An 18,306-nucleotide genomic window follows, 5' to 3' on the forward strand; every position below is an offset into this window, starting at 1 on the left:
ACGGGCAGATGTACACAGGAGGCCCCAGCTCAGCGGCTCTTACAGGGCGGTTTCATTACACAGGCAGACAGTACTGTAGGAGTCCACGTTATCTTTAGCCTTAGAAAGGGTAGGGTCTTTCAGGATTTTTTCAGTTTTAAAAAATCTCAACGTTTCAATGAATGAATGAATGAATGAATGAATGCTCTTAAAAAATTAAAAATCTCAAGTTGTCTGCATTACTGAGGAGGTCTCACTGACATGAAAGGGCAAAGAAGTTAGAGGAAATGGTATTATCATGATTAAGTATGATTATGTTTAATACTCCCTTGAGTTCTGGATCAGAGTTGCCCTTCCACCTCTCGCCTAATTCCACAACCTATATACATCTAGAACCAGAGCACACACACCAGCTCTGCCAATTCAGGTAGAAGTAGATTTTCTGTGCTCACACTGTCCTGATACTGGACAATCCTCAAAACTGACAGTGTATGTTGAGTTTACAGAGTAGTAAGTCAGAGATTCTTGCCTGAGTGGAAACAGAAGCCCAGTGACACACTGCTTTCATTATGCTGGTCTCTAACTGTCATACTCTCCCCACCTCCTTCCTAATAATATCTGAAGGCTTTTTACATTCAGTGTTCACGCAACAGGCACCCATTCATCTATTGCCAACATCAAATCCTCAGGCAAACCCAAGCCCCTCTGACTGCTGATTCTGCGAGCACTCAGCACCAGTGGATATTGCAGATTTGTATACTACTCATTTGAAAGCCTGCTTTATAATTAAGTCAGTTCAATGGACTGTCAAATTCTTTTCTTCTCTTCAGTGGCCCTCCTTTCCATTGCAAGTTAATTAACGTTAGACCAGGAGTTCTTATTATGCTCCCAAAATAAATATGGAAACTTCAGTGTTTAAACTTAGAGTATAAAAATCTAGCTGGCTCATCTCAATTCACAGCCCATCCTACCTGTAGCTTTCAGTGGGCAGATACCAACCCATCACCAAAAGGTAGGGGGCAGCCGAGAGATGGCTCCAAACACCACCACACTTCTTTCTCACAGCAGCATTTTCTGATTTAAAGAGAACTGGGACACTGGGATCGGAGCGGAGGTGTGGGAAAGAAATGGTTGGCCAAAAAGTCTCATGAGAACTTCAGCCTCATCATTGTGCTCAACTGTAGAATTCTGGAAGGTCCTAGTGGCCTTTTTTCAATCTATATTTTAAAGTTTTAGTCTAACCATATTATCATTGTTTCCACAGGAAAATGTATTTTGAACACTAAACCTATAGCTTAAAAAAGCAAATTTTGGAAGGCAGCCCATTACAACTAATCCAAGATAATAAAGGAGAGGGGAAAGACCATGGAGTAAGAGCTATCATACAGCCAGAACACAGACACAGAGTTTGTTACAACATACAGTAGAGGGCAGCTAGGTGGTGACAATGTACCCCATGTTTAAAAAAGAAATCACAGTCCTTGAAGACCTACATTAACCAAACTCTTAGTTGGCTAGATATTTTTCCTGAGAGAGAGGGAGATAATTCCTAAGAAAACAAGTGGGTACTGGGGATTGGCAAAACAATCCCCCCAAACCTTCCAAGTTAGATAGTATCTGAAGGCTACTAATAATTTAGCCCAATTTCCAATCAATTTGTTATATAATACCAGTACAGATGTTCAAAGTGGTGACCCTAGAGATACAACAGAACAACCAGGGAAAATAACAGTATAATATTCAGAAAATGACTAAATTACAGTGAAAAAAAAAATGTTTGTGCTTCCCCCCCCCCCCAAATTCATATGGTAAAGCCTTAACTGCCAAAGTATTCCACGTAGTCAGAGATGGGGCCTTTAGAAGGTGATTAGATTTAGTTGATGTCATGAGGTCAGGGCCCCTGTGATGATGGGATTCCTGCCCTTTCTAGAAGTCAAGAAAGACCTTGCAGCTTGCTGCTGTCTGCTCTCCCCCTCATGAGGGCATAAGGGGATGTGGGCAGCCTGCAACCTGGAAGAAGGTCCTCCATCACACCGGGGCCCAGATCCAACCTCGAGAACCATGGGCAAGGAGAAATAAAGCGTCTCTGTTGTTTTAGCAGCCTCAATGGGATGACCATTTTGTTTCTACAACAAGGAGTAGAGCCAATAAAAGATCTTACCTCATTCCATTCTACTTGGCCAATATATCCAAGTTAATCAAGGTTTTACATAGACTTAGGAAAGAATAGGATTCATGAGGAGGGGCTATTAAAACAGATCAGGTGCAACTCACATGAAAAGAGCTGAGTATAATACATCATGTCCTTGCTCCGTGACAAAGCCTTGTTCACAAATTAAAGCCACAGACACAGAGTTAAACTTAAAAACACTGCTGGTGCCTCTCTTGGTGTCTGTTCAGGCAATCAGTGGAATTCTGCTCAGATACAACAATGTTCCTCCTAGCTGGAAGACATCTGACCCTTGCCTTCTGAAAAAAAGGTTTTTTTTATAGAAATCAAACAGCCAATTTTTATTACAGATGAGTTAAGACAGGTGTTCACAGACCGCAGAGCCCCTAAGGTACCTATTCGATTAACCAAGCTGCAGCTGGTTTCAAAATTAAAACCAAGTTCTAGGTCATCACCACTGCTTGTGCAATGCAGAGCAAGTAAGAACTGAGGGGAGCTGGCCAGTGAAGAGCAAGAAAAAAGGAAAGAAAGGCTGCTCACTTTTAATCCAAGAAGTCAAAAATAACAGGTGAAAAATGTATGTACATCAGGAATATACTGACAGAGGAAGAAAAGGAAAAAGATGTAAAAAAAATTCATAAAGAACTATACAGCAAGATAATTAGGGCTGCCCTTTGGGTGAACAGAATATTGGTGATAATTTCTCTTCCTGCCTTTTCCTGCTCCCACCCAATTCTTTAATGAACATTTACTATTTTTGTAACAGAAGAAATTTAAAGATGTCTGATCTTAAAAGCTGACAATTTCCCAGTGCAATTTAACAATACATCCATTAACTGAAGATGGTAATTTATATATACAAAATCCAGAATAAGCCAATAAACTCTCAGAGGATAATAGTGAAGTGTGAGTTATCTGCAGTACTCTGAGAATTTTCCAGATAACCCAGGGTCAACCTTCTATACTATAGCTTCCAAAAACTTTTTCTCTACTGCTATAAAAATTAGATTTGTACTCTGATGAACAGAACTTCAGGACAATATTAATATCTCATCAATATTAACATGTAAAAATGATATTATTTCATCATTTTACCAGTTTAATCAATTTTGCTTTTGTTCAGTGATAGAAATAAAGGCATTTTATGAAAAAAAAAACCCCACATATAATTACTCAGATTTATATGGTTTCTGGACTTATGTTTTCATCACCTAACACCAGGATAATATTATACAAATTTGCAAAATGGGTTCATAATTCTAGGAGACTTTTACCAAAGAAGTACCACCGATGGAACAAGGTGTACATTCTTTTGCTACATCCAGACTGTAGAGAAGTCCTAGGAAAGAAGTCCTATCACAGTGTATGTTGCAGATACAGTATCACATCAGTGGCTACCACCAGTCCATTATCTAAAATAAGCTTAAGAAAATAACATTAGGAAAACTTCTCTTGATATGCTTTATCCAAAATGGAAGTTTCCAAGATAAATCATTACTGCATCCATCCTACTTCCTTACACAGAAATGTTGGATTTACTTAGCCATTCATTCATTAGCCATGCATGTTTAGCTAAGGAGAATGCCCTTTCTAAATCATCAACCAAATTACTACTCTGGTTATAAAGAAACAGATTTCATGTATTTCAAAGTCACAAGCAAGGAGAAAGTCTGAGTACAGTACCCTCTGGATGTTACTGCCCTTCCTGTAGCATGCCAACAGCCTTCAATTTAACCGGCAAGAGTTTGACCAGAAACACACACTGTTGGATCATGAGGATGTATCTCTTTTCTTACACAGGAAACACATTTTTAATTTTTTCCCTGCCACTATGTGACATCATCTGCACCAACTGATCCACATGGTAGATGTTATCTGATGCTTCAAAATAAAGTCTGACAAGATGAAACACTGAGTTTTTCTGCTTATTTGAAATGAGATCTAGCAAAGAAATTCTGAGGATTTTCCGCCCCCCACATCCTGCAGAAAGACTTACTTGTGTCCCTGACAGAGCTCAGAGTCTTTTTTCCCCAAGTCTGGAGTTGCGACCTCTCAGTAGGCTTCATGACATCCTGACAGCTTCTGGATTACAAAACAAATCAACTGAAAAGAGAGCCCACTAATGCTTCCTTTGAGTACTAAGGACTGCCCCCAGCTTGCCTGCTTCCAAGGCACAAAATCCCACTAATTTTTCAGCTTTGCTTTGAGACTTTTCCCTGGCTTTCCCAAATAAGCGGTAGGTAAGATGCTTGTACCCAAGCTTCTCAAGAAACCCAAACATCCTCAAGGATTTGCTACTAATTGCCACACAGCTGACTACAGGATTTATTTACTATGATTATGTCTGGTGATGCCATAATGCAGCTTGCATAAATGTGCAAGCAGAAGTTAATGTTTTATTAAAAAAATTAAAAGCAGGGTAGCAAATTATAATACCCTACCATTTAAAAAAAAGAGAATAAAGAAGGAAAAAGGTAAATTGAAGAAATATGAATAGCAGCTGTTTGAGGGGTGGACTGTAATCCAGGTAATGTTTTTGTCATTTCTGTACTTCTGTGTTTTCCAATTTTTCTTGAAAGAGCAATAGATTAATTTCATAGTACAAACATTTAATTAAAAACTCCCAAGATTTCCATAATTTGAGATTAGCATTTGAAGTCAAATTGCGAAGTATGCAGTGGTCACCAAAATTCATCTCTTTAGTGGAAGTGACTCTCCAGTAACATGGTTATTCTTTGGGGAAAAAATGGCATACAGAAACAATCAGGTACCACCCAGATGCTTTGCACTGCCATGATCTGCAAGGGCAGCTGTTAGTGTGAATGGAATCCTAACAGAACTCAGTAGGGCCACACTCCCTGTGAATTTAAAAAATACCTTGATTCCACAGCAATTAAAAAAAGGGCAACCAAAGATGCAAAACTGGATGTATTCTGAGTGAATTATTTTGTATGTAAGTAAGTCAGAAAGGCCATCTTGTATCCTTGACTAAGAATAACTATTCTAAGAGTTGGAAACCTAAAATTTTACTTTCTTCTGTAAAATTTTTATTTGAGAGGGGTGGGGGATACATGTGCATTAGCAGGGGCGGGGGGGGGGGAGAGAGAGAGAGAGAGAGAGAGAGAGAGAGAGAGAGAGAGGGAGAATTGTAAGCAGGCTTCACATTCAGCCCAAAGCCCAATGCAGGGTTCCATCCCATGACCCTGGGATCATGACCTGAGCAGAAATCAAGAGTCAGATGCTCAACTGAATGAGCCACCCAGGCGTCCCTCCTTTCTTCCTAGTAGAACTTAAAATATACTAAATGTGTCCTAAGGATTGAAATGGATCATTCTTTTAAACCCCAGCCTCTGAAACTTGCGAGTTACAGATGGTGAAAGACACTAGGATAAGTAGGTATCACCTCTGCAATGATCCTAGAAGCTGGGGTCATGTCAGGCCTCTGGAAGCACCTGATGTTGCCCGGTGACTGAAGGTAACCACTGAGGCCTACAGCTACTCGGCTGCCTCATGCACAGCTTATCTTTACAGTCGTGTATCTTACATGTATCTTACATGACTGTAAAGATAAGCTGTGCCCTCAAAGACACCAAAGATGCACCTTCTTCCTTCCTTGCCCAGTAGCAAAGAGGAAGGATTCAATTTCATATCTTCTTCATGAGCTCTGTTGTTTCCAGCATCTCTGCTCCATGCAGTGCCTGCACTTGCTTTTTACTGCATGTCTTCTCTCCCATTTGTCTCCTTTCACATCTTTGCTTCCCTGCAAGAAGGCTGGATTTAGATCTATCCAATCACGTGCGTTCATTAACAAATAATTAAACCAGGTGCTAAGAGGCTTTGGGGTGTCTCCTGGGGGCGGGTCACCGAGGCGGTACTGCTCCCATCTACCACAGCCAGGCACATGGTATCCTTCCCAATCCCTCCTCACTGGCCTTCCAAGACCAGGAGATCAGACTCCACGAGACTGGGACCTAACATCATCTTTCTTAGCAGAGTTTGTGTAGAGAGCAGGCACATAACAAAAGTGTGTTGAATTAATACAGGATATGTACCATACACATGCATTAATTAAAGCATGGAGACAAAAGAAAGCCAAAGGGGCTGGGTCACAAATGACATTTGAGCACATACTGACTCATAAATTGAAGGGTCAAGGTCAAGGGAGGTGGTAAAACATTTGTAGCTCAAATATTATGCATTCTCATTTTCCTGGAAAATGGGTAGGGCAAAGTACCATAGAAATTAGATGGAAACTTTCATTTTTAACAGCAGCAGCTACCATTTTTGGAGAGTTTACTATATGTGAGTCACCAGGGTATAGTGGTGAGGTCAACATTGTGTTTTCTCTCCTTTAATTTACTAGAAAACTTATAAGGAAGAAACACTTTGTATAATTGTTTGCTAATCGCTGTTTGTGTACCAAGTATTACAAGAGAAACACTGATCATATAGCACACCCCCTAACTGCCTGGAGGAGAAAAGTCAGGTAAGATGAAGGGGAATGGGGCCGGCGAGGGAGACAAAATGGTCCAAGCAGAGGAAACAGATCCGTGGAGAGACACGGGGGCAAGAAAGCACTGTGCATAGCAGTGCATGATTTTCAAACTGCAGGTCATGAACCATTACTGAACTGTGAAATTAGTCCACTGTGACCTACATTTTGCTAAAAATGAAAATAGGATTCAATAGAAAATCAGAAGAAATGTTGTTTTATGGAACTTTTCCCAGTCATATATACGGGTTCAAAAACATCAGTGTACTGGGTTGCTATGGTAACTTATCTCTTGCTGTGCAGTCCACCCTGGAACAATTCTGAGTGGAGGAATGAAAGAACTTCAGTATGCACAGTGTGAGGAGAGGCAGGATGCAACATGAATCCCCTCAACACACCTAGGAATTAGGTGCTAATAATGTCTATTTCACAAAGAGTTCAAATTGCTTGCCTGAAGTCATTCAGTTTATTCAGATGGAAGGAAGATTTGAACCAAGGTAAGAGCTTCCCTAAACCACACAGGATACGATATTGTCATTATAAATGGATGCTAATGAGGGGTGCCTGGCTAGCTCAGTCAGAAGAGCAGGCAATTCTTCATCTCAAGGTTGTGAGTTGGAGCCCCACACTGGGTGAAGAGATGACTTAAATAAACTTTAATATAAATAGATACATAGACAGATTAAAAAATGGATCCTAATGAATGAAATTACCATCCAATTCTGAATCCAACTTTAGACAACAGTGCCTTTGCTTTGGGAACGGGAGATAGCTCAGATAAAAGACAACCCAGAAATAACAGAGAAAACTATAATCAGTAAGCCAGCTACAGAAGAAAAGAAAGCGTCAGGCATCTGGTACCTGACAGTCAACTCTGTTCATGATGTAAATATTAGCTGAATTATGGGACTAATTCTCCATTAACTTATTCCACTTTTTTCTTTTGTACTACCTAAAACTGCTAGTCCACCTGCTTATGGCCACTATTTCCTTCTTTTCCACAATTTTCCATGCCAAGTGTGCAGAGGGCCCTTGTGAGCTGAGTTGAACTTCACTTAATATAAATAAGCTAATGTGGACTACCTTTGATGCTAGTTATCTTTCTCCAGAGAAATAAGAAAAAATCCTTCCTGGTTGGCAGAAAACATTCAAGATTAAGATATTTTGACACTAAAAGAATATTCCAAGTTCTGTTCTTACTGTTGCCTAAGAAAATGTGAATGCCAAATAAGAGGCAATGACTATGTTTATACAAAAATTCTCAAATTAGGGTTTGCAGGCAGTGACCACCAGTTAAAAAAAAAAGTCCATAATAGCACTAAAGTCATGTTGACTAGAATAATCCTAGTCTACAGTGAGGGCCCCCTGGCATGTGGGTTGCAAATGATACATCTGATAAGGGAACTGTGTATCTAGAATATATAAGGAATGCTTAGAAGTCAATAATAAAATGATCTTTAGTGGGCATTTCCCCAAAGATATAAAAATAGCCAATTAGCACCTAAAAACATTCTCAAAAATCATTAGTCACCAGGGAAATACAAAACCACCAGTTCACCTTTACCAGGATGGCTATAATCAATATGGCACAGCCACTTTAAAAACAATCCCGCAATCCCCCCCCCCCCAAAAGGTAAACATGGAGCTACCACGTAATTCGGCAAATCCACTCCTAGGTATATGCCCAAGAAAAATGAAAATATATATCCACATGAAAAACTGTACATGAATGTTCACAGCAACATTATTCCTAATAACCAAAAGAGGGAAACAACTCAAATGCCCATCAAATGATGAACATACACAAAACTGGATAAATCCACAGTGAAACATTATTCAGTCAGGAAAAAGAGTCAAGTACTGATCCATGCTATAACATGGATATAAGCCTTGTATTAAGTGAAAGAAGCCATTCACAAAAGATGACACACTACAAATGATTCCATTTTTATTCAGTATCCAGAATGAGCAAATACAGAAACAGGAAGCAGAGTACTGGCTGCTTAAGGGGAACAAGAAAATCAGAGTGATAGCTGAAGGGTACAAGGTTTCTTTTTGAGGTAATGAAAATGCTCTAAAATTGACTGGTTACACAACTCTGAATATACTAAATCCAGTGAATTGTACATTTTAAATGGATGATTTTTATGGTATGTGAATCATATCTCAATAAAGCTACCACCACCACCACTACCCCATCACCCCCAAAAAGTGAATGAGGATATTACGTAGAGGAAGAAGGTTCACATCCAGTTCCTTTTGAATCCAGTGCCCAGGCTCTGAACACTACACTGTGCATCCTTCCAAAACACAAATGACAGTTACCTGGCCAAATCTACACTTAAACTCTTCCAACAAAGCAGTGGTATACCATAAGACACATGAGATAACTGCCTTCAAATAGCTTACTGTTAAGAACTGTGTTTATTGTCAGAAGAGCAAAGGCATGTACTACATATAAACCATTATAATATGTAATGTAGTACATGCCTTTCCTCTTCTGCTAATAATACATAGATTCAGAATATATTCTATAACAAAGACTGTGACATACCATATATCATACGGATTATAATCATAAGAGGATCAGATCACATTCATGGAAACACAGATTTCTACTGGAAGAAAAAAAAAACATCCCCCCTAAGCATTGAATAAAATTATTTATAGCTAAACAAAATACAGAATAAGATCCCCAACATCCTCAACATACTAAAACAAAGGGTGGGGGGAGGGGGAAGTTCCTCTTCTTAATTAAAACAGGAACTTGAGGGGCGCCTGGGTGGCTCAGTCAGTTAAGCGTCTGACTTTGGCTCAGGTCATGATCTCACCCTCTGTGGTTTTGCGCCCCGTGTCGGGCTCTGTGCTGACAGCTCAGAGCCTGAAGCTGCTTCAGATTCTGTCTCCCTCACTCTCTGCCCTCCCCTGCCATACTGTGTCTGTTTGTCTCTCTCTCTCTCCCTCTCTCAAAAATAAACAAACATTTTAAAATGTTAAATAGGAACTTGATATCCCATATCTGAGGCTTATTTCCCGGATAAGACTTTACAATGCATATATTCCATTATGGAAATCCATTTCTTTCTTATTGAGGTCTGAAATAACCCTAAACATGTGTTAAGTCATTAACCTGGAGAGAATGTATGCCTTGGGTATCATTTTAAAGGGTTTCCATTGTAAGAAAGTCCCTGGAGTCTTTAGACAGTACAGCAACCCATTCGCTCTCTCCCACAGACTAGAAGATAAGACTGTCCTCTCTTTCTGATGCCAGACCACTACCTCCACCTTGTGGCCACAGCTAAACCCTGGGGGTCAGAGCCCCAGGGCCAAAGTCTCCTTAGGAGCTTCTGAACAAATATAAAAAAGAGCTGTTTATTACACTTAGCCATCACCATGAACGCTGTGACCAAGTGAAGTTCTCACAATTCAAAGCTCTGAGAATTCCATTTGGTCACTTGGTTAGCTCTTGATGAACAAGTACTAGTACCAAGTACTTGCTGTGTCAGGGACCTTCAACAAGAATCTTCAAAGCTTTAACTTGATCAGAACTGGTTATCACCTACCCTAGGAATTAAACAGGTGAACTTTGAACAAAATGTTTTTCAACAGTGTGTGGTAGGATTTTTCTAAATTTAGATACTGCATCTGAATTCCAAGGTACAGATTACTCTGGATGTGTATCAAATAGCCAACCTTTGAAAATAGACCTTTTTTTTTTTCTTTTACCTGGAAGGAACAGAGAAATGTTTTTAGGACCATTATTCACAATCATAGAAAACCCAGTGACATTCCTCCCTTTCATACAGGGAGATACGAGAATAACAAACATGGAAAACAAGTCAGTTAGATTAGTTTAAAACCAATCTGGACTTTCTCTCAAACCTGACATTCCCATCACCGTTTCATTCTCAGGTATAATAATGGAAATGGAATGGTCCTGGGTAGATTTCAGAACCAGTGAGCATGGACTAAGATGCACAGAAAGACCCTAAAGTTGGAATAAATCAAACAACTTTACATGAATGGTTTAGCCAAACCATTAAACTGGCAATCAGGACTGAAACTACGAAGAGCTAGAAGACCTTCATCAGTATACTAAATTTTACATGGAAACCAGATCACTGTAAAGTATGGTCAGCTTCTTATAATGATCGTAGTGAAAGTAAAATCTTAGGACATTTGATTGGGGAAAAAGCATTAGGAAGCATCTAGATTAGGGATAACAGGTACTTTTGTCTGACACACTAACACAGATGGGCTGACCATTAATGGCTGTCCACAATTCTGCACAAGACCCAGTTGGGACTCCCGAGGCGAGGACCGGGCTCAAACACCAATGTGTGCTGAGGGCAGTGGACAAAGGGGATTGTACACTATGACTTGCTGCCTTTTGTAGCTGGGTAAGCTCGCCAATCTTGATTTTAGTTTGCCCTTCTCTGTTTACGAATGGAAAAGTTGGGCCCAAGAAGGTAATGCAAGGCCATACAACTAATGAGAGGCTGAGGCAGGATAAGCAACCAAATGTGTGCATCCCTATCTTGGTGGGAAAAGATAGGATTCATACAATACTGCTGATCATTCAAAGAAGAAAAATGCTAATTGCTTCTTCTTAAGAACCCCTGAAAAAAATTTCAGTTCCACAGCAACACTGTCTCAGGAACTTTCACAGAAACTGTCCTGTGGTTAAAAACACATACTTCTCCCTTTGTAAAAGGAACCTAACATTTCCTGCCTATACATTAGTACATCACAATGTATCTCCAGAAACTTTATTAATTGCAGTTACAAAAAGGAGAGCGTGTGTGAGAGAGAACAAGTGCTGGGCAGACTTGTCAATCTTTCTACAGAAATGAAGTCTCCACTGTGGGAAGAAACAGCTGAAAACTATTTTTCACTCACATGCCCCACGGTATCTGAGGCCAAAAAGAAGTTGATAATATGAGAAAAAAGATTCTTACCTGTTCTAACGTAAGCTGCTTAGAAATGGTATCATTCTCCAGTTTTTTAATTTTCTTCATCAGTTTGTTGACCTGGAATTCCTGCTCTTGTTCGAGATGCTGTTCTAGTTCAGCTTTCTCATGCTGCAACTGGAAAATGGAAAAAAATCACAGACATGGGACTTGAGACACTCAAAAGCCACGGAGACACCAGCTCCACAAGCTGGCTACACCAAGTAAGAGGGGTCATCCCACAAGTCACAACCCTCATCTGTGTGGACACCGAAGTGCACACCTAGTGAGTAACCTGCTCCTGGGCTGCTCTAACTTACGACCAAAAGTTAAGAGCACACGTACGAAGATTCCTGGCCTGGGTCCAAAGGCCACAAATGATAAGGCAAATACACCTGAGCATCAAACCATGATTAAATACAGATTGTTTGGTTTTTAAAAACATCTAAGTTGTTGCTTCTGTAGAGAGGAATTGGTAAGCAAAGGACGAGGTAAGGATGGAAACTTCAAAATATAAAATTAACTTTTTCAAAAAATATTACTATTCAAATACACACACCCTTCAGTACTTTTCACTTTGTAACATCATAAAAATTAAATTAAAAATAGAAATTTTACACTGTCAGTTTTAATTAAATGAATTCGTTTACTCAGATTTATATGTGTGTAAAGAAGGAAGACATGTCACAATCACAAAACATATTCAGTAAATTATTTTGAATGCTCTGTCCCAATATATTATTAAGTATCCTTTAGCAAAAACCAGTACAATTAATTATCTTTCTATAATGAGACTATACATCACACCTCCCACATCTTTCCTAAAAGACCAGGAGGGAGGCCTTTTATGCAGGTAAAATATAAGGTTGGGGTGCCTGTGTGGCTCAGTCAGTTGAGCGTCCAACTCTTGATTTTGGCTCAGGTCATGATCCCAAGGTCGTGGGATCAAATCCCATGCAGGGCTCTTCATTGAGCCTGCTTAACATTCCCTCTCCCCTCTCTCCTCTCCCTTCCTGCCTTCCCCTCCTGCTGTCTCTCTAATAAAATAAAAATAAAAAATAAAAGATAAGGTTATCGTGTCACTGAAAAGTTTTTTTTATGTTTTATTTTTTGTGAGAGAGAGAGAGACAGTGTGAGCAGGGAGGGACAGAGAGATGGAGAGACAAAAGCTGGGGACAGGCTGCAGGCTCTGAGCTAGCTATAAGCACAGAGCCTGATGCAGGGCTTGAACCCACGAACTGTGAGTTCATGACCTAAGCCGAAGTCAGATGCTCAACCAACTGAGCCATTCAGGTGCCCCTGAAAAGTTTTTTTTAAAAGGTACCCCGACCATCAAACCAAAAGGGAATGAAGGAAAATAACAACTGGGGTTCTACACATTATCTCTAACATTCTCAACTGGGATGTTGTGTTGATTCATAGCAGGGGTTGGAGAGAACAACAGCAAGATGGCCTGATATTTTCAAAACCAAGGGGAGATTAGGTATAAGCTACTAAAAACAATGAAACACATAGGTGGGCTCTAAAATGACACTGCTCCCTACTTTTACCTTCAAAATCATTCCTTCAGGCAGATAACTATGTACCAGGTTCTCCATATGCATTAGGCAGGTGTGATCGCTCCCACTTCATATATGACAAAATAGGTGAGTGGACCAAGATAATTCAGCTGGAAGGTGGTGGAGTCTGGGACCTGCATTCTGCTCTGAACCCCAAGTCAGCATTCTCCCACTGGATCCTGAGCAAACCTAGGAGGAATCCACTTCACAGTCTGCTAGCGTCTAGTACATCCTTGGTGTTTAGAGAGTCACATGACCCAAAAGAAAACAGGCTGCCACGGATGGCGGCCTGGAGGATGCTGTGTCTCTTAGTAAACCCTGCATATGATGAGACAGGCAGCCCAGAAAGATTAGCCAGGCTTGAGCAACCTCCAAATGGCTGCGCTGAACCCTCACCACACTGATACAGTTACCACTGCTCTGTAAGCACACGTTTGGTTAAAAAAAAAGTTTAAAGTCTGACAGACTTCTAACACTGGAAATGTTGACTAAACAGACACTGTTCTTCCTTCAACTGTTTTTGATGTGCAACTCCAAAAACAGCTGGTCAACCTTGCAGGGACCCAGAAAAGCAGCAGATGCAAGGAGGTACTTAGTGACAAGTCTATTTTTAGCTCACTCTTTAAAACTCAGGTTCTGCAAGATCAAGCAGTAATTAAAAGAAGAAGAGAAACCAAGAGAGAACAAGAAGAGCTCCTGGCACTTCAGACACAAAAGACCCCGATGCGACAATTCCACTCATGAGGAAGAAACAGCAAAGCAGGCCTGTCCCCACCCAACACTTTTACTTCATGACACTACCTCTTTGTCCTCCATCTGTAGGTACAACGTTAGACGCAGGGGACATGGAGAGTGAAGCTGTCAGCCTTGCCCTAGAACAGTGTATGAACACCAAGCTTAAATGATATCTACTGGCTTTAGAAAAATGAACTTTAGTCTTAAAACCTTTAAACGCTTTGCATAGTAATATTTATAGTGAGTATGTTTTCCTCCAATATGCTTTCAATTGCTGCCATTTTTATTTGAAAGAACAACACCCCCCCCTTCTTTTTAGCATTATTCTTCTGCCCTGAGGTAAATTAAAACAATAAAGGATGCAATCTAATGTTGAAACAGGTCTGGCCCACAAAGCTGCAGTTGTCACAGAATGTTAATCTGAGGAAAAGGTAAGGCAGTCATTGGCTTACAGGAAAATACTCCTATTTAGACAGATGGTCTATATTGTCAATATCTGATTAGGTATTTCCTTTAAGAATACAGATTAAACTAGTAATAAAATCCATAAAAGCTCTCCATTTTAAGAGGCTTTTCCCTCTCAAGAGCTATCCCCTAAGGAAAATCTGATGGGAAAGCTGCTGTCACCAGAACTCAAGTGAGATCCCTAGGTTACAACAACCTATTTGGAAAAGATCAAGCCATCTGAGATGTCTGCCAACGATGCACGTGTGCATCATCCCCCGAAAGTCAGGGCTGGAACAAACAGCTTTGCTGCTTGCTTTGTTCTGCCGTCTCTCAGGTGACAGGCAATTTCAGGGAAGAGCATAGAATTTCTGAATAGAGCACTAGAAGCAGGAAACAGGGTTCTTCCTTGGAACAAAGAAACCACCAATACAAAGAGAAACACACAGAGAAATACAGAGACACCCCCTTCAAAGTCATGAGCGTTCCGACGAGCAAGAGAAGGAGAGAGAGCAGGAAGGGATCTTGAGGAGCTAACCACTGCAGAGTCTGCCTGAGGAACATTCAGAAACTGTTGGTTTTAAACAGATACCATGTAAATTCAAGTCATTTGGCCCCAACGGGGCTTGAACCAATATCCCCAATCCACCTGCCTGTAAGTCGTGGCTCATGACACCACAAAAACTCCAAAGGGAGCCTGATTCAGAGTGACACAAGCCAGCTTTCAGAAATAAACTCCAGTGTCGGTGGCACCTTCAATGTAGGCATAATAAAAGGTCTTAACACTTTATGAGCAACTTTAAATCTTCCAAGGTCAGTGTTCCTGAACTAGAGCAAAAATCATTCAAACTGAGAAGTAAATAAGCAAATTCTATTAATGTGTTTGAAATAAACTCATGAGTGTGCCTTAAATTACATCTAAAGCAAAATGCTTATTAGGCAGAGTAATTTTTTTAAAATCAGAATTTTCTATAAATACACTTTATAAAGTCAATCACAAAGATTATGCAAGAGTTTTATAACTCCTACTTGTGCAATATATTGTTAACATTAATAAAAAAAGCTAGAATGGAAATTATATTATGTAACAGATGATCCACTGGCAGCACATTTTCAATGGAATTAGGGCTGTATGAATAAAAGTTTGCTCCTTAGGTTTCGCCATCAAAAAACCAAAACAAAACAAAACAAAACCCAACATCACCGAAACAGCCATAAGCAAAGATACAATTTATAAACCTATAAATATTAAAACTTGAGCATTTTGTTAATCCATTCATTATAGATGAAGCCCTAAAGCAAGCTTCCAGCCTATTAAAAAAGATAAGTGCAACATTAATTTGATCTAAATTAGTCTAGGCTTAAGCATCGTTCAATCACTCACTGCCATCTTTTTTATAATTTACCGACTTTCTGGAGCCACTTCTGTGACCCAGGCCTCTTGTATAAGAGATTCCAGAATTCTTCACTATATGACCTTTACTCTGGGCAGAATTCTCACTACCAACTAAAGCACTGCAAACTCTTCACCTAAGAGAACCATCACAGGTACACATGTAGTTCGGCTGTCGGGCCAGGCCTCCCACCCAGCATGCGGCAGGTTTGCAAAACCCTAGGCTGGGTGAACCGTGTTTGCAAGTCTAGGTTTGTTGTCCATCCAGCCAATGCCAAGTGAGGCAAGCCTCCAGCCACCAGCCCCAGGATCCAGCTTTCTCAATGCAATTCAGAATAAACCCAAGATGCTCCCACATTGGTTCTCACTGGCCCAGGCTAATACTTCTGTGAACGCATCACCTCCATCCCACAACCAGCATAGAACTAACTGCACTGGACCAAGTAAAGACCACCATAGGACAATAACTACATGAAGTCATTGGGCTGTCAAACACAATTATCATATTATTCACAGAAGCTTTATAAAAAAAGTTCAAAGCTAGGTCAAAAGACATTGAGTCTTTTATGAACCAACTTTTTAACCGCTCTATGGAGCAGTCGGAGCAGAAAGTCAGCTTCCCACTTCAAATTCATTATATCACCACTAAATGTCTCTTGGGCCCACACTTATTCCCACCTCCAAACCCCTTCTGTTACTGGTACCATTATTCTCAATCAACAACTCATATCAGTTAACAATTGGCATTTAGTCAGCCTCCAGAGCAGCTGTCAAACCACCCTCTTCTTCTATGCTCATGGCCTCAATCTAGCTCAAGTCTTTTATTCTTCTTCACTGGGACACTGCCAAAGCCTCCTAATGAATCTCCCCAGATTCAGTGTAGATCATCCTGGCAGACAAACCCTAATACTTCAACACTCTGTTCAAAACCCTTCAATGGTTCCCTACTACCTGCAAAGGTATAACATCATTGGCATGACATCAAGTCCTTCTGTAATCCAATCCCTACCCAAGTTTCCCATGCTTTCCATGTTCTGGATGGTATTTCCCACTCTGCCCAAGTGATGGTCTAAGGTTCAAGAATATAAATGCCTTCAGGGTTCAGACACCTAACAAAGAATGGATGTGCCAAAGCACAGCACGTGGTTATAACTGTGTTAAAAGCAAAGTTCATGTATTTCTCTAAAGACTCTTTTCCTAAAAAAATGAATTTAAAACACTGAAACCCATGATGCTGGGCAAACACTTCTGGAGATCACTCTGGTCCCAGGGACTGCACACCCCTGCCTCCACAGTCCTGGTCATGCTGTAGCCTGAATTCTTCCCTCCAACCTAGTCAAAGTGAGTGAAGGGTCAAAAAACATCTTCCACAGTGCCTTCCCACCTGCCCCCGACATAATGTATCCTCCCCTTCTTTAAGCTGTCATGAGCACATTGTACTTGTGTGCATGATAATGTCTAGTTCAGGTTTCATACCTTTCCATTAGCTACTTCTAAAAGCAGCTAACACTTCAAGGCACGAGTTATTATGTACCAAGCATTTTATATGGCCATAACTTTGCCAGATACTATCATCTGCGTTTTACAAAGAAAAACACAGCTTAGAGAGGTCAAGTAGCTTGCCCAAAGTCATACTGCTGATGAGGGGTAAATCCAGCTCTCTGCCTTCACAGCCTTTGTCCTTATCCCTGATGTGTGTTGCTACCCTCAAGCACCTGTATACATTCTCATCACTCTTACAGGACTGCAAGCTCCATGAACAGCAGTGACTAGGATGTACCGAATTCCACTCCAGATATGTACAAATGGCTTGTCCATGCAAACAATGACTGGAGAGATAACAGCCTCACTTCCTTTACACCGTTCCCCTAGATTAAGCCTCAGGATAACAAGACAACTAGGTAAGTATAAAAGGTGCCATTACTACATATACAGTGCTCTCAGGTGACCATCACCTAAGTCAACAAATGTTAACACTGCCTGCTCCCTCCCAGAGCCTAGTGTACCCTTCCACATCACAGCTCTCCATCCCTGAGCGGTGATCACTCTCCTGATTCTCACTTACAGTAAGAGCTCCTTGCACTTTTTCTTTAAAAGAAATATTGCCTATGTATTTCTAAACATTAGTTTTGCTTAGTTTCTTGTTCATTTTCGTTCAGCTTCTTCTGCTAAATAAACTTAGGATTTCATTCACGCATATTACTGAGTCTAACAGTATTTTTACTGCCTTATGATATCCAGTTGGATAAGCACAATTTATTCCATGGACAATGGGTATTTGAGTCATTTCTGGTTTTTTACTATTACGTACAATGCCACAAAAAAACATTCTTGTATACATATGGTGCACATACACACACATTATGAAATATATACAGGACTGACTCTACTGAGTCAGAGACAATGAATGTTTCCAATATCATTAGGTAATGCCAAATTGCTCTAAAAGCAGTTGCAACCATTTCCATTCTCTGAAAGCACACAGAAGACCTCCCTGGTAATATCTTCTTAGGTTTTACTTTGCCTTTTTTGATTACTAATGTGTACCAGTTCATTTGCTTACTGCTTATGTGCCTATCTGCTTA

The 18,306-nt window shown here is 40.3% G+C and overlaps 1 protein-coding gene across 1 annotated transcript in view; it reads right to left on the minus strand.

The window, feature by feature from the left end:
- CCDC6 (coiled-coil domain containing 6) overlaps window positions 1–18,306 on the minus strand; it is a 109,874-nt gene that overhangs the window by 29,507 nt on the left and 62,061 nt on the right. Inside the window, exon 3 of the mRNA XM_029931726.1 lies at window positions 11,600–11,728. Coding sequence (XP_029787586.1) covers window positions 11,600–11,728 — 129 coding nt within the window. The remainder of the gene's footprint in view (window positions 1–11,599; window positions 11,729–18,306) is intronic.

This window comes from Suricata suricatta, chromosome 2, assembly GCF_006229205.1.
Source record: "Suricata suricatta isolate VVHF042 chromosome 2, meerkat_22Aug2017_6uvM2_HiC, whole genome shotgun sequence".
In the NCBI taxonomy this organism is placed as follows: domain Eukaryota; kingdom Metazoa; phylum Chordata; class Mammalia; order Carnivora; family Herpestidae; genus Suricata; species Suricata suricatta.